At 40.5% G+C, this 22086-nt stretch overlaps 1 protein-coding gene across 1 annotated transcript; it reads right to left on the minus strand.

Annotated features, from left to right (window-relative positions):
• Positions 1–1887: 1887 nt before the first annotated feature.
• On the minus strand, positions 1888–21945 carry suclg1 (succinate-CoA ligase GDP/ADP-forming subunit alph). Its single transcript, XM_062388115.1, has 9 exons — positions 21790–21945; positions 19369–19469; positions 16389–16505; positions 16029–16241; positions 15475–15532; positions 14911–14994; positions 11322–11473; positions 7086–7274; positions 1888–2306 (listed from the first exon to the last, which is right to left on the minus strand). The coding sequence occupies exons 1-9, from the start codon at positions 21821–21823 to the stop codon at positions 2280–2282; spliced, it is 975 nt and encodes a 324-aa protein (XP_062244099.1). The 5' UTR covers positions 21824–21945; the 3' UTR covers positions 1888–2279.
• Positions 21946–22086: the final 141 nt, after the last annotated feature.

Raw genomic sequence — 22086 nt, forward strand, 5'->3', positions numbered from 1 at the left:
GCCTCCACCATCATGTCAGGTTACAGTTTACATGCAGGTCTGTCCACAATTATAAGAAATTAAGGTTTTGATGATAGTCTAATTAAAGGCATTATGGGTAATATTGGTGAGACAGATGTAATTTCTTTAGTTTAGTGAATAAATAACAACAGGAAACTTGTTAACTTAATTTAATTAAGTAAAGAACAAAATGTGAAATATTTCATTTCCTCTTTTGTCCCCGAGCTTTGTTATTGAACATTGGTCTGAAGAGCGTTATGATGTCACAGGGAACTTGACCTTTGACTTTGTGGACATAAAAAGTCACCTCTTCATTTTATACTACGAGACATTTTTGTAAGATTTGGTCATTATCATCTCATTAAGTTGTGAGTTATGGACAGAAACATGTTTCGTGAGGTCACAATGATCTTGACCTTTGATGACCACATTTCAATCAGTTCAAACTTAAGTCAGAGTGGAAGTTATACCAGATGTAAAGTGGTAGATGTTCCTCTCCAGGTGTTTCTGATAAATTGCGACTGGTGGTCACAGTGACATTGACCTTTGACAAAAATCTTGCAAATTCATCAATTTAAGTCTGTGCCAAAGTTGAGTAGATTCCCTGAAGGTGTTCCTGAGAACCAGACGTATGGAGGGACAACGTGGAGATGTTCTTTATATTGTCGCAGGTGTTTTTGAAGAGGACTAAAGGTCTGTCAGAGCTGGTGACTTGCCTAAATGAGAGTACGTTTATTTATTCAAGAGAGAAATTTGTGCCATTGACTGTTTTACAACTATAACTAACTCATGCCTCTTCTGTGAATCATGTTCTACGAGATCAGATGAAATTCTATGATACAACACAGCTGAACTAAACAGCTTCCTACATTTTAACTTTACTTTAATGGTTTCCCTCAGAATTCAACCCTGACAAAATGGCTTCCTTGCATTCGACTGCACGAATCTGAAAATATTTAAATAGAATGTCTATAACTATGATATTACATTCTATTATACTTTGACTATATATTTATATATAAACACTATCTGTACTAGCCTCATCTTTTTACCATAATACCACCTCGATACATATAGTATTGATTTTTCTAAATGGGTATTTGCAGTTAGCAGAACAGTGAAAATGTTAATGCTACATAATGAATTTTTATACAGGATAAAGTGGTATAGATAATTGATGGATGGAGATTTCATACGTATTCAGTTTCCAAATGGGTATAACTACTTGAAGATCACTGTTCATGTCTAGTTCTTATTATGTGTACAGCACCTTCACACACACCAGTCATATGCAACACACACCTTTGCAGTCTTGCTTTTGTATATAATGTTTATGTGCAAGTGTTGTTGAAACGTGGCAAACTCTTTTTTTAAGGCGTCTACTTTTGATGAAATAAAACTTTGTCTATTTGGACTGCTGGTGTGACCGGCTGATAAAATCATCCACCATTTATTTAGATTTGTTTCCAACAGATCTCTTCATCGACCAGCCATCCATTAATCCGCTCAGCTCTTCCAACAGTGTGAACAAACCCATAGGCCTGTGTGATGATTTTACACGTCAGCCTGAACAACCGGGAAAAGCGGGTTTTCAGAAAACTGTAACCTTAAGATGTAGAGCTTGAAAGCACCTTCAGGTTCGCCCCTCACCTGTTAATTGATTCTCCACACACATTATACAACGGGCTCAGTTTGGGCTGGAGAGCTTGTAAACATCAGCACCAGTCAACATTTGATACCCTTCTTCTCCCTGTCTGTTCTCGTGGAGGTTCATCCTCCTGGGCTGGTTCAAAAAGCTGGAAACCTGGTGACCGACGCGATCGACTCTTTAATGAGACCACATCTTTTTCGATGCTGAAAGAAGTATTGACACGACACAGCAGCGGAAAGGGTATGAGAGATATTTCTTATTCAGGTGGACAGCCGGTGAACAATGTGATGGAATATGTCTTACAAGAGTATATCAGAACCCGACAGGTCACCAAGATTACAATGGCATCTTCCCTTCATTGTGTGGAGGAGGAGAAAAACATCTATAAAGCTTTGACTTGTATACAATGAGTTATTTAGCACACCATTAAGACACTATCTTTTAGTCTTTCGCTATGTGCAAGGTACATCGTCATGGCAGAAATTACAATATAAACACTGCGTGTGCGCTTGGTAGTTGTAATATTCAGGGTGTGCAGACAGTGTAGGACATGTCCACCTCCAGAACCAGGCTGCTCATCTAAATTTCGGGGGCAGGGGATGACTCGTCGAGCTCCTTCCTGCAGAATTTACAGCATCTTCCTCTTCTCGAACTCCTACGGAGACGGACAACAGAGAGGAGGGAGAAAAGAAACCATGTGAAAAGGAGTGAGAGCGGTGGATGATTTATTCATGCGGAATTCACATAGCTCAGTTATGATCCTGTGTGTGAGATCAGCTGTCGAGGAGGGGGGGTGGGAATCAGGCGGCGAGAGCTTCGGGGAGACTGTTTTTTTTTCCTGGTAAGTGCAAATGATGTAGCGTGTACGTGTCGGTGAGTTCCAGTTGTCAACATTAAAAACAGCTCACTTCCTCTGATTCACCCGGGCGACAGCATCTGGAAGAATGTGATTTATGTGGAGTTGCAGTCGCTGTGTGTTATCAGCGCGGTCCGACCATGTGACTATAAATGAGAACGCATTATATTGGCCATTAAAACGGTTGTAGCTATTTACATATTCAATTTGGAAAATATCACACAAACTGTAGGATGATAGAATACGTCGCTCACAGAGAATTCCCCACTGCACAGGGGGAAAGCAACTTAATGCTAATGTCATTTATCAGGTTTACAGAACCCACAAGTGCTCATGCACATGTTGGCTCGTCTCTCCCTGCCGTGTGAATGCCTGAAGGTCTACTGCCACCTTGAGGGGAAAATGTTTTCTTGTTTCTGAAATGTGAAATCCTGCTGAGGCAAAGCTCGGCCTCCACGAGCTCGATAATCTGGGAAGGATGAAACAAACGGGGAGAAATTTGGATAGGTGGGTGGATCAGAGATCTGGGGACTGGTTCACTCGAGTTGTACCCCACAGATGAGGAGAGGTAGCAGAGGGAGTGACAAAGGGATCGGTAATTAAAAGAGGAGAGTGGAAAGGAAAAGAACAAGAGAGAGTAATGGGATGGAAAGAGCGACATGAAAAAAAGAGGGGGAGGACGGTCGTAACCAGAGCCATTCTTTGTTGGTGCATGACAAGAGAGTGACTCAAGGACACAAGGCAGGAATCCTAGGTAAGAGTAGAGTTGTTTGTGCCAGAGGGGGAGAAGGAGAAAAAGAAAAATACTGCAGACTTTCTGAGCGAGGCAAGACTCAGACACTTGACAAGACGAGTCGAGAGATGGAGGGGGAGTGAAATGAGCAAAGTAGAGATTGCCACTCAAAGAGGGCGGGCGAAAAATACATCTGGATTCAAAGTGAAGGGGAGAGCGGAGGGAAACACGACGTGAACTAACAGACAAGACGTCTACAAGCTCACAGTGATGAAGGCCGGATGTATACGAGGGGAGCAGGCGTCGTATATATATGGCCTGGGAGCCGAGTTTGGAAATCATTAAAACAATGGATCTAAAGCTCCTGGACACCATCTGTATACATGTGCGTGCATTGATATCGAGCGGGACAGGATAACACTGCTGCGACTACGTGTCCCTGATATTTTGTAAACAACTGAACTCATAATTATTCTACCTTGCATATGAATTAGGTCTTTCTCAGGAAAAACAAAAACACAAGTTTTCTAATATCTTGTCCATGCACCAGTGGAACTGAAACTGACTTTGTATCGTCTCACTGAGAGTCTTGCATTTTTAATTCAGTTTCAAGGGAGTGTTTATTATTTTTCTTAACTTGTTATAGGCCCAGATCTCATATTGTCTCAATACATATCTTATTGTGATGAGGACCAACACGAGCACAGACGTCCCAGCAGTGTTTAGGAGATCTGTTATTTGTATTGTCTGTTTTCTGTATCTGTGTCTGTGTCCTTGCTTAGCTGGTAGAAACTAGTTCATCTCTGTAAACAATTTTCTGTTGGTGAAGGACCAGATTTAAGGGCCAGACACCTGGTTTTCATATTTACTTTGACCAGGTCTGAGCAGGCGTTTGTTGCCCGCAGATAAAAGGTCCATGTGGGGAGCAAAAGAAGCAGAACATATCGACCAATCAGCTTTCTAATTCATCTGCATTCATACGCAGATTGTAAATAGATATGAGGTAAAATGTCGTCTGCATCTAATACAGATACTAAAGTGTGGAGAAACATTCGACTCTTGTACTAATAGAAACAAGTCCGGCTGTAAATCTCAGCCCAGACGACACCTGTCTAAACCGGAACGCCCCAAAACACTGGCTGCTGCCCCCAGAGGCTAATTCATTGCCAGACAATAGCTGATGGGCTCAGAGATCGGATAATGGAAACTTCTAACAAAGTGGACAGGCCGAGTTTGAAAATGTTAACTAATATTGTGGCAGTGGTTGAGTTGAGGCCTGTCATGAGATTTGTGTGTTAAACTGTTAAGGATGTTTCTGCTAAAAAACCATTTCAATATGTAATGAGAGGAAGGAGTGATTCAAGTGTGTTGAGACGTGGAAGGATTCGAATGAAGAAAATCAATAAAATACAATTCCACAGGAATGAAATGCTATAGAAAATAAAGTGGAAAAAATATACTAAATATCTTTAAAGATATATTATCAAATCAGATTGCAGACTGGTTATCGTCTGATTTTTTTACGCCACTTTAACTCCTGTTGATAAAAACTCCCCAGTCTTCAGTTCAGAGTGAGGACCACGGCTGAAACATAAACTCAGAGCTGACAGTGTGTAGCGATTCAAATTTCAAAGTTTCTTTTTCAAGGTTTCAATTTTCCAATGCACCAGTTTACTGGATGAGCGTTACATAACCTGATATTGGATAAAATGCACTAAACAAGATAATAGATTAAAAAAAATAGATAATTTTCTCTGCAATATTCTATTTTAAGCAAATTGTCAAACGGCCTGAAATGAAAATGTACCTTTCCGCAGAGAAGATATCAGCGTAGTGCATCCTGTTTACACTAGCACTGCACTGCCAGGGTGTATCTGTAATTACTATGATGATGCATAGTGTGCCAGAAAGAGCTTAAGTCACTGTGAGGACAGAAGCATCTTCTGCAGTATTTGTTTCTTTCCACGATGTACCACTCTGGCAGGAAATGTGTTATTATTACCATTGCACATTTCATTTTACTGGAAACGTCTTTGAAACACACCGTGTGCCTTCCTGATCCTCAACACACGGTGGGAGAGTAAACTTGCCGTCGACAGAATGCAGAATCTAGACAAGGCGCTTAACTTATCATGTTTTTAGCATAAAAACATCTGCTGCAGCAATATGCATAATTCATAAACTTCCAATTAAACTAGATGACGCATGTATCCAGTTTTGGAAAATGAATTTCCCCCCCTTCACCACTCTTGTCGGCGGCGGCGGCAGAGATTCACTCTCACCACTGGAACAGCTGCGGCCGCGGTCGTCATTGTCTCCCACAGCCAAAGCGTTATGTCTCTTATGTGTCATTACTTTGATTACAGGGGTCAATGAGATTAACCGGGATGTATGAACACGATATGCAGCAAAATGAGCCACCAGCTAGCACGTTTTTCATCATTACGAGCAATGATTATGAATTAAACTTTGGGGGGGGGGGGCGTAAAACAAAACACGTGTTAATCTATAATCGTGCGCAGTCGGGCCGGCAGTTGGTAATGAAAGTTTAAGATGATGAATGGGTGTAATACATGCCTTCATTTTTTATACATCTTGTTAACAATGCTTCCCCCGAGATAAACCGAAAATAAAGAAGCAGTGACGTCGACTCCGTCTCTGTCAACACACGTTCATTCATTTCTGCCTCTTCTTTTTCCGCCTGTCTTTACACGATAGTAAAAAGTTCAATCTCGACCTTTCTGATCCCAGAAAATGAAATAGATTCTTGTTTCCAGTGATCCTCCACACGTTTGTAACTGTTCTGGGATGAGCGATGGTTCTACGAGTAACCACCATCGCATGATATGTTGTTCTCTGGAGGCAAAAGCCAAGCATTATTAAAGTGATATTACAAAGTGATTATATTAGCTCCTCATTAGTCGGGCCGGTTGTCAGCTTTTATTAGCTTACTTATAAATCTGTATAAAACCAACACGACCGCAGTGTTTGTTTATTTGTGAGCTATTTTTAAAGCTCAATTAAACACATTTATTTATCAACTTCGACAAATCCGAGCAAAACACCGGCGCAGAGAAACGCATATTTGACTTTTTGTTGGTTATTAAGTTTGATTTCTAATTATCTCAAGCCATTTGTATTCGACCGCAGCGACACTGAAAGGACTGCAGCCGGGTCACGGAAAAAGATGCAAGACAGAGAAAGAGAGATAAGAAGAGATTGATGAAAGCGGTGGAAAATAAAACAGCAGAGAGGGAGGATTCTGAATCCGATATATTTGGGATTATGTTTCTATAATGAGTTAAAATATCACTTTTGAGGAAGTAAGCTTCTGCACGTCTGTAATGGTGACAGTGTTAAATACGCTGAATAATTCAGGTGTGACATATGAATAATTCCAGCCTCTTAAATCCCTTTGCAGACGCTGGCTTCATCTCCCTGTCAGAGTCCTTTCCCACCGACACAGCTGAACGCTACATGAGACTTTGTTAAGGTCTTATTCAGATATGACAGAATTATCATGGAAGCAGGAAAGGGTATAACTTAGACACCTATTCATCAGACCTGAGGCCCACCTAAGATATAATTAATTACATTTGAGGCCAAAGAAAAAAGGGGGCTATTTTTAGCTGACAGTGGATTATTAACTACAACGAGAAAGCTTTTATTTTTAATTATGATTAATGTTTAGGTAAGTCTTTTAAAGGTTATCTACTACAACTATACCATAAACTTTAATATGTGATCCTGTCCTCTTCCACGCCCCATTAAGCGGCACAATTATCACATTACCATAATTACTATTACTGCCCTTGTCCCGTGATAAAAACCTGGCGGGGACTCACCTTGAACATAGAGCTGCCCAGCTGGGCCGGGGACATGCTGACTATGACTCCCGCCGACTGGAGGGCGGCGATCTTCTCTTTGGCTCCTCCCTTTCCACCAGCGATGATGGCCCCGGCGTGGCCCATCCTGCGGCCGGGAGGAGCGGTGAGCCCCGCGATGAAGGACACCACGGGCTTCGCATTAGCACCCTGGAGGTGGAGGAAGAGAAACAGGAGTAGAGTGAGATTTAAATGAATATAAAAGGGGAAAGGTTTCAAACCAAAGAGTGAGGATGCGACTAGGTAAGGAGAAGGGTGGAAGGAATGAAGCAAAACAAGTGAGGGACGGGGTTTTACAAAAAAATAGAGAGGACACATTTTTCTGCACTTGTTTTTTAACGATTCATGAGAAATCAAACATCCCGTGTCCTCCCATTACAGAGTCCCTGTGATAACAGGCTTGTCTGAGCAGCCATCTCAGCCCCAGCCTGCATTATTAAAACAAAGGGTCAATCAAGCCGTTTAATTGCATGGGTTGGTGTATGACCAGATAGAGACTCAGGCTGCTGCCATTTCATATCGTCTCAATTCGGAGATGGTAATTAGTCATGCAGGCACTGATTAGCTCAGCGCCTGTCTGTGCTGCTTGCTCGCTGATTGATGTTACGTTCAACAGTTAAGATCATTGCCAAGGTGAAGAGAGCTAATGTTTCCTCTTCTGCAATAACAGTCGCAGCGAGAGGGACGGACAGAGCAAGTGTGCAGCATCTAATATTTCATAGTTAGGAAATAATAATCTAATTGCAGAGGAGGGCTTTGTGTGCACGCACAAAAAACACACACACACACACACGCAGGCTGTGGCCGTACATCAACCAGGGAAATGTGAAGGACTTTGACTAGAAATTAACCACTAATGATATACTAACACTTGCATAGTAAACAAGGAAATTGGGGACGCGAGAGAAGGAATATACCTTTAAAGTGCTCTTAATACGTTATGAGCATCTGTTCTCGGAACTGAACTGTGTCAGCTGCAAACAAATTACCGGCAAACTCCACTCAGAAGTCAAACCACGTTTCTGAATAAACAAACCACCTTTGTGGGAATCGAGTCTTAAATCTACCTCATACGAAGAGGGGTTTAATTACTCTTAAGCCCGGCCTCCCTGGATACTAAGTACTAATGCATTCTGGGAGGGGAGTCACACCGCCGCTCGCTTTACTCTCCTTTTGTTTTCCACTGTAAGCACTTCAGATATATTCCCTTAATTATGAACTGATGAGGTGGTTTGTCTTCCTCAGTGTGCTCACATGAGTGGTGGAGGGTCTTTGTTCTGAGGAGTCACATTCACAAGCTTAAAAAAATACGAGACAATTAAACGCTTCTATAAACTGGGAGACATGAATAAAACCTGGCATGTGAGCGCACACATGTGGAGCCAACTGACTTCTTATTTTTCCTAATCTTAGGCTTCCTCCTGACGACCACCAGCTTTAGTTTCCAGTGTTGTTTACACGACGGTCACGAGGGGTTTAGTTAAGCTCAACGGAGACGGGCTGGGCTATAAGTCAAGTGGCTGAAAAATAAAGAAATAATTAAAAAAAAAATTCTATAAACCTCAGAGGCTGCATAGGTGCCAAACAGTCCGACCTACTTGTTATGCACGACGCAGATTGTTATTTGGTCTTTCCCTGTAAAACCTATTCCTGACTTCAGAAGGCCTGTGAAGCCGTGGTAATGATTGGCACTTCTTTGATACAGGTGACTTCTTAAGACCATATGATGTCGGCAAGCATCGCAGACGCTGATGAAGACTGAGTCCTGAAATATGCCATGCGTCATAAAATCTGACAGCAGGAGCCGGTAGGAAATATCGGCTTGTTTTCCTGAATTTTCCTGAATTAAGGCGTCGGTAGATAAACAGTCTGCAGCAGCTCAGCTGTAACACTGATGGATCCTGAAATCAATATCTCTTCACCTTTCTGGTATAATGCATCTTTCTCAAACAGGAGTTCAATATATTTAATGTTGCATGACACAAATCAATCCTGACACCGGACCTTTAATTTCACCGGGCACTCGATACACGACGTGACCAGTGTGGCAGAATTTGTCAAGTTAATGTGAAACGTCAAGTGTCTATATAAATAAGTATTTTCTTCAAACGTCTGAGTGATGTGGTCCAACAATATTCGGGTCGGAAAATGGTGACATTTAGTTGGTGGCATATTAGATTAATAAAAAGTAATTCAGTGAAGCTAATGCAATAAATTCTTCCTTCTAAAAGTTAAAAAGATTTTTCTTCCACAAAGGAGGTTATGTTTTCACTCCTATCCATTTGTTTTGCATAAAAACTACTTAACTGATTTCTACAGTATTTAGTGAAAGGATGGCCGATGAGCCAAGATAAAAATCTATAACATTTTGGCATCAATCTGAACAAAGTAGCAGTTCCAGGAATTTGTTTTAATTATCTTTGACGTTGCCAAGGGACATGCTGGACCAAACTGTTTACAGCAACAAATAACTAATTAAAAACAACCTTACTAGAAAAATTTGTACTTGAACTAACATCAGTGTGATAAGAACCCATTCAAAAAAATCTGCGATCTCGTGATGTCATCATTTTGTTGATGCTTTTCATGGACGTGACCATCGAGACAGCTCTTCCTGGCACAATTAGCCTTCAGTGCACAAAACGCCAGACCAATTTATTATTATTGAACCAATTAGGAGGTGTGGGTTGAAATGTGGAGGTCGAGAAACAGCTTCTTGGCAGTTTGCTTGCTTATGTTTCCAGGCCACTGTCAATCAAAACTGATCAGAACACACATGCAATGTTCTGATGAGGTCACTTTTTTGAGTGTTAAGCTTCTGATAACTCACAGGAATGGCTTTCCCCCATAACTTTAAATATGATACTAAGAATCATAATGATCCTCAATTTTGCCAAATGTTTGTCAGATTAATAATTTGCCTATAAAATGACAGTAAATATGAAAAAAGATAAAAAGTTCCCACATCAAGCGGATGAATTCAGATGTCTTGTTTTGTCTGACCTACTTGAAAATGTGTCTTCATTAAAACCCGAGCAAAGTGACTTGTAAATTAGTTTTTCAGCTCGGGCTAGAAATTCATATTTCAAGTAACATAGAAAGGTTTATCAAAAATAAAGAAGCTCTTGGATTGATTAAATCTTCTTGATCGTGAGAGAACAAAGAGATTCTATCATTAAGTTGAGATCTTCGCTATTTTGTCAAATACACTTATATTGGGAGATTTGGCTGAGTTCACCTGCTGCTCATTTCCTGCAACACTGTGCTTCGCATAATAAAAATAGGCAAACATGGGAGCTGCCCTAGGTGAGTGTGCTGCTGACTTGAATTCAAATGTATTCAAATCAAGAAAAGTTAACAGGCTGCTTTTGAGCTTTGGCTATTAAGAAAAAGGTCCAAATAAGCTGTTTAATGGACAATGTTCTACACAGTTGACTTTCAACAGAAGATCCGCAGCTTACTTGCATGCTCTGCTGAGCTTTTTCATGCACGCGTTTCAATTGAGCCGTCTCTCGCTGGTGCTCAGGCGGGTGGGGTGCGGGGGGGAGGATGTACTTTATTTGTGGAGTGAGAGAAGTTATTCTCCTAAGACGCCAGCAGGAGATTTGCATGCATTAAAGCAGCCGAGGGCAAATCAAATCCATTCCTCAGCTCCAGAGAACGACAGGCGTGCGCGTCTACACAGAAGCAAACGCGTGCACACTGAAAAATGTACAGATTAAAAAGTCGTCCGCAGGGAGTTAAGTGCCAACTACAGGCCAGTTACAAGTCCTCAGCTACTCGGCTTCACGAGTCCCTCATCACCACACCGCTCTTCATCGCATGCATCACAAAAGGTTCACTGTTCATCAGCACTGCAGATTTCCAGAAAACGCCCCCGTGACTCAGACGCACACGCCATCTGTCACTATTTATCTTTATCACACAAATCACACGGACACTTAAACTGAGAGGGGCAGCTGAGGCTGTGATCAAAGAGAAAGGGCACTTTCACACTTCTACTTTGTTCCCGCACTGCGATGTATTCCAGCGTTCACCACATCTGATGGATTTGAAAGGGCACGACTACGAGCTAATTCAGGAAAGGATAAATGTTTTATACGAATTGATAAATCTGCAGAGGTCACGTGCTGGGGCAGAGGATATGAGGAGGAGGGTAAAGTGAACCAACAGGTGTCCTGTGTGTTATTTCCTTACAGAGTTGTGCTGTTTGAGGTATTCTGCTGCATTCTCCTCTGCATCGCCTCCGATTTCTCCGATGACGATGATGCCCTCCGTCTTGGGATCCGCGAGGAACACCTCCAGACAGTCTATGAAGTTTGTACCATTGAATGGATCGCCGCCAATACCTTGCAGGAGACAAAGCAAACACGTGTTGTAGAGTCAGGTCTCTTGGAGGGTAATTACTATGCATATTTGAGGTTGACTTGGCTACAGGGCCTGAGAGCAGGAGGGTCAGCAGCTGGAACCTGAATTTATTTTGATATGGTCTGAAAATCAGCACTGAGGATGTTCAGTGGTTCACTGGTGTCAGGATTTTAGTGAATTACACATCTCACCTTTTATTCCCTTGCACGGACGAATTCAAGCTTTTCTTTCAAAATGTCCACATCATCAACTCGAGCAGTTACCAGGTGATCTATTGTTATTTAGTTTTTAACCCAGTGTAAGAATGAAAATCCTAAAACCTGTTGCTTGCTTATGTTCCCAGCCTACTGTCAATCAAATCAGACCACACATTCCCGGCTCTGGTAAGAAGGATTATCTCATCCTCTGAGAGTTAAACTCCTGAGAACATCATTTCCCAAAAACTTAAAAACTTGTTTGTTTTCTTTTAGTCACTGCTGTTTAATGTTTGAATGTTAAAATTTAATTAATCTATTTTAAATGTGCAATTGATGTTTTTATCCCCTGCAGAAACCAGCTTATAATAAAACACAGATAAATGATCATACTTTAAGCTGATGTGGTAAAATGGTTAGTAAACTGGTGTGTATTTACACCTTAACCAGACACGGGGCAACATTAATAATTTTCAGTGATAAACTCAGGACAAATGCAGTAGGAGAATCGGCGGGTCAGACAAGTCACAACAGGAAAATCTCCAGACTGTAAAAGTAAGGGCTGGCATCAGGGCAGAGCATTCAGGACGTAACCTTGAACTTCCACTGTCGAAATCAGGTGTTTTTACAGCACAGACACCAGCATCACACCTGATAAAAAAAAAAAACTTTCCTACTTGACATTTTCTCTGACGTCTTTCATGTGACATCTCCTTTTCATCCAGAGATATGTATATTTTTGGGGTTTATTTCAGTTTTGCATGTGTCGCATGTCTTGAAGCTTATAAAGATTTATATTAATTCATGTTTCTGGTGTCCTGAAAAATTCAAGTCTGATATTTACTGTCCTTTACCTCTGGTTTGATCTTTACAAACTTCTGAGGAAAATGCTGCTCCACTATGTTTACCACACAGTCTCTAGCTGTGCCTGTCTGCAGTTTGTTGCTGAGCAACGGGGGCTTTTTTTGCAGTATAACAGCTGTATCTGGAAAATGACTCTAAGATGGTGAAAGACACCAGGACAGGAAAGTTATGGGCTGTCACAACTAGAACAAGGAGCTGAAAGAAAGATCCACGAGGTAAAGGGAGATACTGAGTCATGTGTTAATTATGTTGGTTTCACAGAATTAGTAATGTAATTTATGGTCAATGCGAAAAATTTTAATCTTTGAAACAAGTGAAAAGTGACCACCAGTTTGACCACTTTCGGAAGTCGCTGCAGATGAGAAATATTTTTAAATAAAGTTACAATGGACAAAGGAACCCCATTATTCAATTTGACTTCAATGTCACTTCAGAAGTTTGTTAACTGTCCCAAACAACCTTTATCTCTGCACGGTACTTTAATGGGGCTGCTCCTTTCATAGTCAGGGAACATGAATGTCAAAGCTTTCTCAAATCACAAGAGACCAATAATATTTTTTTTCTAAAAACATAACTTCCACGGAAAATGATTCCATGATCTATAAAAGATTGGGCAAACCTCCACAAAAAACAAATCTTCAAAGACATGATGTCACCTAAATTTATATTTATAACATTAAAAAAGCCTGCATGAATAATAATCAAAGAGAACCATATAACTAGCAACAAAGATGACAGTGGTTTTAATATTGTATCTACTGTTATTTGCTGTAGCCTCTAGGTCGCACTCAGACTTAAGAAGTTGTGAGCAGAAGCGCCAATAAACCCCCTTAATGAACTCTACAATGTTTAATTTGGTTGTGGCACTGGCTGCATGAAGTCTGGTTAAAGGGCATAATTAAAATGTAGAAATAGTAATGCCCAAGCCAAGTTGTTCTTCAGTTAATTCCAGTGTCCAACCAGACCTTTTCCTGTCGCAAAGGTTTTCTTATAAAAAAGTTAATTTTATATCTGCAGTGTTGCAAAGAAATAACAGAATTAGGTTCCGAAACAATTTAAACAAATAGACTGAGCCTGTACAGTTGCATTCATAAAACAAAGATGGGAACTTCTCTCAGATGATCATTTCCCTGAGCGTGACAATAACGGGGAGCACAAGACTGATGAATAAATATGTTAAATTCGTTTTTAGACAGAAACATAGGCTGTTCCATAGAAAGTAAAAGCTTCAGGCTGAGCTATGAAGCTGTACGTGTTGTTGATCCACAGACTAAATCAGTACATTAAAGAAAACAAGGCTCTGAGAAAAGGAAGGGAACTTCCACATACAGTTTTTACTGAAGGATTGTGGAAATGTATTACTGGAATATAAACAGTGACACCTGGTAACTTTCTATCAGCTTATAAAACATTTAAAAAAAGCTAAATTCCCTTGTGTGTCATAATAGCATGGGGCTGTTTGCAGGAGCAATGGCACCATCGTACTAAGCTGCTTCCTGAAAGTCATGATATACTACTAAAAAAGCAATAAGTGGAAAACTATAGGCAGGTATTTAATAAGGTTATTCACAGAATTCTTCAATGGTAACAAGAGCATTTAGTTCAGAATCCTTGAAGTTGTTCAGAAACAAAATACATTTCCTGTCTCTGCCCATATTCCCCAAGATTCTGAGGTCAAAGACGTTTTGAAAACCCAAAGCGATGTTTCAACCTACACTTGCGTCATTCTTTGAATCAGTTCAATCTGAGACAAAGCCTTTTAAAGAAAACACCAACTGCAATGCTCACATCTGAGGGGGACATTCCAAGCAGTGATCACAAAGTTGGTGAGTGGTCTTTTAAAGTCTGTTGAAAAGCATCAACATCTGAAGAGTGTTGGATAAAAGCGAATCACTTTCCTAATACCAGTAAATCCTGTAAAACTTTCGCAAGTTTATGTTTCTGAGTAAATATTAAAAACACCCATATTTTTGGTACCAACTTTCTTCTGTCTTGTGACACAGGCCTTATTTCTTATTAACAGTCACTACAAGGTTCAGGTCAAATGCCAGTATGTGATGTTGAGTGTCTGGTATCAAAGGACAATCTGGTCACCAAGTCAAATGAAGCAATTCATTTATTTTAAATTTTTTTATAATATTTTCTGTGGAACATTCCTCAATCTACTCAAAACAAGCAAACACAGATTTGTTATACATTTAATGATGTTATGGTTTAACTGTTAAATATCTACCCATGATTACATTGCTGTGATATAAGAGTTTGATAACGACATTATAGGAAACATTGCCATGTGTCAGCCGCTGAATCCCCCCCCCCCAAGTTTAAGATCAATGTGCCACGTATCATTGCAAGCTTACCGATGCAGAGAGACTGTCCCAGACCGACTTGTGTGGTTTGATGTACAGCTTCGTACGTCAGGGTTCCCGATCGAGACACGATGCCTGAGAGACAGATTAAGAAAACATTTTGTGATGTTATAATTCTTTGGTAAAACATCCATCTGTTATTTTTGGTCCAACTTTCACTGAAACTTTGTCAACATTAGAGAAAATAGAAAAAAATCGTCTCTAACAGCTGTTCTGCGGATGCTTTGAATGAATGATACAGTCGATTCGTTATAAAAATGGACTTCCTGTAAAGGTTCATTGGCCAGCAGCAGCACACACTCTGCTTAACAAGCTGTCAGCAACAAAAGAAGACACGATAGATATAAAGAAGGAATAAAGTTTTTCTTGTGTATCACACTTTTTTGTTGGAGAAGCCTACGTCAATGTTTAAGGAACCTGTGAGCCGTCTATCAGCAAATATTCCTAAATAACATTTAGCTTTCATGGCGCCTTATATTTTCATGTAAAAAATTAAATGAGTAAAGATTCAAGAAGAGTAAATGTGTATTGTCAGAGACAAATTATGAAACTCACCAATTCTTCCTTTCTTGTGGATGTGACCCGGCATGATCCCGATCTTACATTCTCCAGGCTGTCAAATAAATTATATTGAATTTGAATTAAGTTAAGACCATTAACTGTTCATAGGATTGTGTTTATTTAACTTCACATCATCTGTTAACATTCGGCCCCAACTTTAAACTCAATCCCCATTTTCTTAATATTTCTCTTTGAAAAAGAGCAATTTATAATTCTGGACACTTTCTTAACTGTTTTTTGTCCAGACGCAAATTTAGTTTTATCTCAAAATCCAGATATTGTGTGAGTCAAACCCAGTAGCGGACATTATTAATGCTACCGCCAGCACAGAAAAAAAAAAAAACAATAACAAGAGGATGAAAACCAGGCTCCTTTAAGGTTTCACTTTGTCTGTGTAGAATATTAATGCAGTGGATCTGAATTACTCCTGCACCCTTGAGACAGAGCTTGTGCTTCCAGCTCTCTCTCACAACAACAACAGAAAACTGAAGAAGAAGAAAGGATGTGCACCAGTGTGAGTGAGTGAGTGAGTGAGTGTGAGTGCTTACGTTGATGACTCCTGGACAGTTGGGGCCGATGAGGCGGGTGGCGCCCTGGCGCAGCAGCCTATGTTTGACCCTCACCATGTCCTGCTGGGGGATGCCCTCAGTGATGCAAACCACGAGGGGGATCTCTGCGTCAATGGCCTCGATGATGGCAGCTGCCGCGAACGGAGGAGGTACATAAATCACGGTAGCATGTGCCCCTGTGCCCTCCTTTGCCTGAAGCGAGGAATACAAGTTATTGGCAGTGTATTAAAAAATAGAAATTCTTTAGTTATGAAACAGTGCCACCTAATGTTTCTTTTTAACATCTCAAGAGCCCCACTGGCCTGCTCCAAACCTGCTTGTCTAATAACACATACATACCTCCTTGACTGAGTTGAAGACGGGCAGGCCGAGGTGGGTCTTACCACCCTTACCAGGGGAAACACCTCCGACCAACTGGGAGCCATAATCAAGAGACTGCTGACTGTGAAACGTTCCCTACAAGGAGAGAGGAGGCAAGAGGAGACAGTGTGGGTACGAGTGTGTAAAGAAGTGGGCTGCAGACACTTCTGCAGCGTCAACCTTGAAAATATCATTACACACAGAGAAGGAGGAGGAAATATGCTTCCACCCAGGATTAATCACCTGTGCCCCAGAGTAAAAGGGACGGATACAGAAGTGATAGCGGGGATCTTCCAGGGATGTAACAGCGGGTAAATATAGTCAATGAGGAGGAATCAAAATGTTCTTGACGGATAATGATGTAAGGCTTAGTTTAAGCTCCTTGCAGAACATTTGAAAAACAGATCACGAGCGGCTCTGGATATTCTCCAACTGTGACGGTAAATCATCGCCCAAGAAAGACATTGTGTTTTCCACACAAGAGGGAACCTGGCGTGGCTGCCACAGTTCAGTCCGTCACAAAGTAGCATCATGGGATGTTAATACAAAGAAAATGAGTAAAGAGAGGATATTTGTTTGGAAATTGGTACAAATCCCCATCGGGCCCATTTGAAATTTAAAAAAAAAATAATAAAATGAAGCAACAACAACAATGAAAAAAGTATAATATATTTAGGAGATAAAATCATGCGAGTGAATCTGAGTTAAGTGATTTTCAGTTGCCCAGATCCCGTCACTCTGTCCTCAGTTAATTATTGTGGAATAGAGGCTGAAACAATGTAGATTGAGTAGCAAAGGTCATAACTACAAGTGCAAATAAATGATCCTAATGTAAAAATTCTAAATGGCCTATTATGAGGAATAGGAAGCCATGAATCAGCAGCATCAGCACCCCCCCCCCCCTCCCGTAATAGACTCCTTCTCCGTGCTAACTTTGCTGTTTTTGCCAGTCGTTATTATCGCAAATGTTGGGACAATAAATTTGAAAAATGGCTTTCTTATCAAGCCAGCAAGAAACGACAATGTGCACTGAATAGCACTTTCTTCATTTCTCATCCTTTTCTAATTACCCGGAGTGTTCACTGGAACTATATTTAACAATCTTTTATTATGTGCAAGCTGAAAAATGGACTGTGAACAAGGGCAGGGGGGTAAGGATATAAATCTGCAAAGTCCATGTTTCTGGCTTGTTGAACACACTTGCCAAGATGTTTTTATTTTTATTTTTTCTCCTTGACTGGACACCGTTCAAACTGATTTACCTGAGCCTCTTCATGCTCTTGAAAAATGACTGGACGGATCAACAATCCGTCATGCAAAGATGTTATCGACTGAAACAATGAGTAAACGGATGTCAAGGGGGAAAAATTATATTAGAGTAAAAATGAAAAGTTCCCTTTTCCCCGCCCACAAACAAGAGCAAACCTGATTCATAGGCCTTTAAATCAAACAACTCTTAAAACTGTGAACTACAACTGAGTACAACGCTATCAACTAATGACAGGCTTAAAGCATTTATTGAGATCCCAAGTATCATCATTAACTGGAATGGCACTCAGTAGAGCGCACATCTCTGCCAAGGCCTGATCGTCCCCTTGAATTCAATCAAGGTGCTGCAAATTGCACACACTTCAGCTTTTCCTACAGAATAATTCACTCTGTGGCGGTAACGGAGATGGGATTGCACGACGGTGACTCTCACGTGCAACAGATTCCGAGTGATAGGTGCGCAGACTAAAGAGTGAAAGAGAAGTTCTTGAGTGAGCGAGAGAATTGCACTGATGCCACAACTGCAGCTGAAACCTTGAGGTCTGACTCACTGCCTGCGTGGACGGTACAGATGTTAAAGGACAATAGCAAGAGCATGTGGGAAATAGCGCTGCACTCACCAAGTTTGAGATCTCTTATGTTATTGTATGTGTAGAAACAATTTTGAAACAGTGGCAGGACAAATAATTATAATGCAATTCAGTGCCTTAAATATGCCTGGTAGATTTAAACACCACCAAACAAACAAATGGGTAAAAACATAACCCTTTTAGTTGAGGAAAAATACCACCAATAAAAAGATGCTCATCTCTTAGACTCTTAACTTCTACTTCGTCCAAACACGTTTACCCATTGAATGAAACTACTGAAATTATAGTCAACACTTATTTGACTCTTAAAATCTTAAGGTATTTATGTTTAACTCTGTGCTCTCTATTGTGACCCTTCTGTGTCTACTCTGTTTGCTATATAGTCTCAGTACTCTCCCGGAAGACTTTGTTTCACTTGTGAAGGAGTCCTGTGCCCCAAAAGCAGGTGTTATGCAGGGAAAAGAAACGTCCACTGGGACTTTTTGTTGCTCTTCCTGAGGCAACAGAGGAGTAGGTTTTCCTTGTCTGACCTGATTGTTTAGGGGTGGAGAGTGCTGCATGATGAACATATTTTTAAGTGCTCTGAGAAATATTCGGGTATTGAACTAACATCTTTCTTTGAGTAAAAAACATAGTGGAAATAAGGACCTTGTAAAAACCTCTCTTCTTTTCTGATCTTTTTTTAAGATGCATTTATTAGTCCCAAACACATGCACAGACATGCAAAGGCACACTCATGCAGGTAGGGAAATTTAATCTCTGCTTTTGACCCATCTGGTGAAGGACACAGAGATCAGTGAGCGACCATGTACGGCGCTTGGGGAGCAGATGTTGGGGAGTAAGGTGCCTTGCTCAGGGGCACTAGACAGGGTAGGGTTTGGATCTCTTGGATTTTTGGACAGATCAATCCAGAACCAGAGACCTTCTCTGCCCATAGTCCAAGTATCTGTCACTAGACCACCGCCTCTCACCAAGAGGTGATGCAGGAACACAAAAAGAGGAATTGGGTGTTTTTCTGAGATTTCACAATGACTGCAATCGAATCCAATGTGAAGCAATCATGGAACAAATGTGATGATAATGATGTTGTCGTTACCAACCTGTTTCCCGGTGAATCCTTGGCAGATGACCTTTGTGTCCTTGGTGATGTAGAGGTTCTGTCTTGTTCCCGTATAACAGTGCCTGACTCCACTGTGCTGCACTGATGGGCAGATGTCAATGCACATGTCAACATAAATCATCTAAACATCATCCAATCAAATCCTCATACCAAACTTGGTCAAGACTAATCAAGGTCAGAAAATTCAAATGAACATAGAAACAAATGAATAAAATGATTTGCAATTTGTCAATTTTATACATTTTCTATTTTCACAATAAATACTAAGCTTTCAAATAAGCAGTTTTCTAAATTTTCTTATAAAAAATTATCCATTGGACTTAATACTTGGTTTGTTACGGCAACAGTGTCTTTGCTTCTCCAGAGTCATTTATTGTTGCTAAGCAGCATGTTTTCTTTAGACTTTACTGCACCTGTGACCGCACTTTGTGTTTTTCTTGTTTTGCATAATTTCTAATTAGAGATTGTTGCTTCTGCTGTGGAACTGTTAAGGTGTCACGTTACTGCTGAAGTACTTTGCTATAATTAACTGCAACGGTCTCCTCAAGCTTTTTGTGAAATTTGTTATCTGAGACTTGCCGGGTAACTTCATGCATTTAAAACATTTTTGGAAGCGGAACAATGCTGCTTCATAATGGAGCATTTAAACATTGTTTACAGCGGGAAAAAACAGGGTTTACATTTTTTTAGACTGACATTACATTAAATCACTACAAGTTTTTTTCCTTATTTCCTTTGCTCACTGTTTTGATTTTCAGGTCTGTATATGTACCGTGTGGTTCAGTTCATTGTCAATATATTTTATAAACTCTTTATCAGCTGCAGACAGATTTTAAAATCCCACAGGCTTAGGCACAGAAAACAACAAGACAAATCCGGGTCAAAGTGCAATTGAAGAGACTCTACTGTATAGAGAGTGTTACATCTACTTGGAAACAAATGAAACACACATACAGAGACTTGCATAGCAGCCTTGTAGTAGATGTAAAACTAGGAACATGCTGCAGAAATTACAACATCCCTGTCAGACTGTGACATACCGGGGCCAAAACAGCTTTGAATAGCTACAATTATTTGTTTCCCTTAAACTTACACATTGTTAAAAGCAAATCCACAATATAATGCTTTATTATAAATCCTTTTTTATAGTTGCTAATGAAAAAATTGCTCCACACATCAGTTGACAGGAAATTAGATAAGAACACTGATATAAACAATGAATGGATTAGGGTTTAATAGATTAAACATAAAGGCCAAACTTTGACAAGCTATTCAAATCTCATCCAAAGCCTTGTGAACATGTATTCTTACATTTAATCAATTACACAAATTAACCTGTAATTGAAAAATGATTCGCTGCTTCCCTATGCCTGCTAAACAAGACTTTGTTTCAAAAACAGTTGAATATTGCAGGAATATAGTTAAACAAAGGGGACACTGGATGTAACAACCCCATCGTAAGCTATTGTTGAGGTGACTATTCTTTCATTCTGTTAAGGTCTTGAAACCTTAAGACGACAAATACAATTATAAAAATAAAAAAAGCTTTTCCCTTCAGCACATGTGAGTAGGCCGACCTCTGGCAGAAAACAACACGAGACTTAAAGTACTTTAAATTAAATAAAGAGTCTGGTGTGTGTTCATGTATGATCTCTAATATAAGTAGCTTGTTTCCATAGACTCATGTTTATGCAGATACATATTCTGATTTTACATGGGCACTATCTGACAGAAGGGCCTGACTCGTAAACCAGCAGTGTCCCCCTGTATGGCTGAACTTTGCTCTTCTGTCAGAGCCTCAGTTTGAGACGATTTATCAATGATAGTGCAAAGTCCAGTTCCCCACTCCAGCTCATGGTCAGGACGATCTGATCGAGTCTCTGATCACATGTTCGCATCCCTTGATTTAAAAAACAAATCACACCAGCTGTGCCCTTGTCCAAGCACCGTCTAAAATTAGAGTTGTCAGATCTGTGGGTCTTTGAGTAGCCTGGACACAACAATCAGTGATGGGGGACAACTGAGCTCCGGTTTCACTATCAGAACCACAGCACAATGGTTGGACATGATTTATCCAGTTGAGAGGACAAGCAAGGTCAAAGAGGGACACTTGGCCTGAGTGTGAGCGGACTCCAGGGTACACTTAGGTCACATCTGGTCGTTAGCGAGAAAGGCTAGCTAGTTAGCTTGGCTTTCAGTGTAGTCCAGTAGGAAGGCTAATGTAGCTAACTAGCCAAGTGACAGCCAACCTGAGGGGGGCTTTGCTAGCCAGTGCAGCTCTATGTGAGTCCGTGTGGCTCAGCTGATGTTCTACACAGAGACAACAAGGAGCTCGTGTCTCAGAAACAACCCAGACAAACATCCCCAGTGGTTAACACAGTGATTAGTTTGATATACTTACAGAGCAGCCTGGCAAACAACCTGCTGTGAGACATCTTCGGTCATTCACCAATGACACCGGAGGATGAGGACCCGACCTCTGGAATTTAGCTGTCCGCAAATATCCTAGTAAAATCTGCTCAAAAATATGTATTTTTTTACAAGGAACTCCCAGATATTCGTTTTTATTCACAATTTCCTTTTTTTGTTGGGGGACCTGTGAATTTAATACATGAAACAAATACAGGCAGTGACATTCCTCTAGGAGATAAAGTGAGCTGCCTAAATTCGCAATCACTTCTGGGATGTGAAGTTCTCC

Source organism: Platichthys flesus, chromosome 5, assembly GCF_949316205.1.
Source record: "Platichthys flesus chromosome 5, fPlaFle2.1, whole genome shotgun sequence".
Taxonomy (NCBI): domain Eukaryota; kingdom Metazoa; phylum Chordata; class Actinopteri; order Pleuronectiformes; family Pleuronectidae; genus Platichthys; species Platichthys flesus.

Excerpts from the sequence above, each read along its gene's own strand:
- suclg1 (XM_062388115.1), bottom strand. The coding sequence starts at position 21,823 with ATGTCTCACAGCAGGTTGTTTGCCAGGCTGCTCT. Across the intron at positions 15,533-16,028 it reads ACTGTCCAGGAGTCATCAAC|CCTGGAGAATGTAAGATCGG; the intron begins GTAAGCACTCAC and ends TTTATTTGACAG. Across the intron at positions 11,474-14,910 it reads GGGACAGTCTCTCTGCATCG|GTATTGGCGGCGATCCATTC; the intron begins GTAAGCTTGCAA and ends GTCTCCTGCAAG.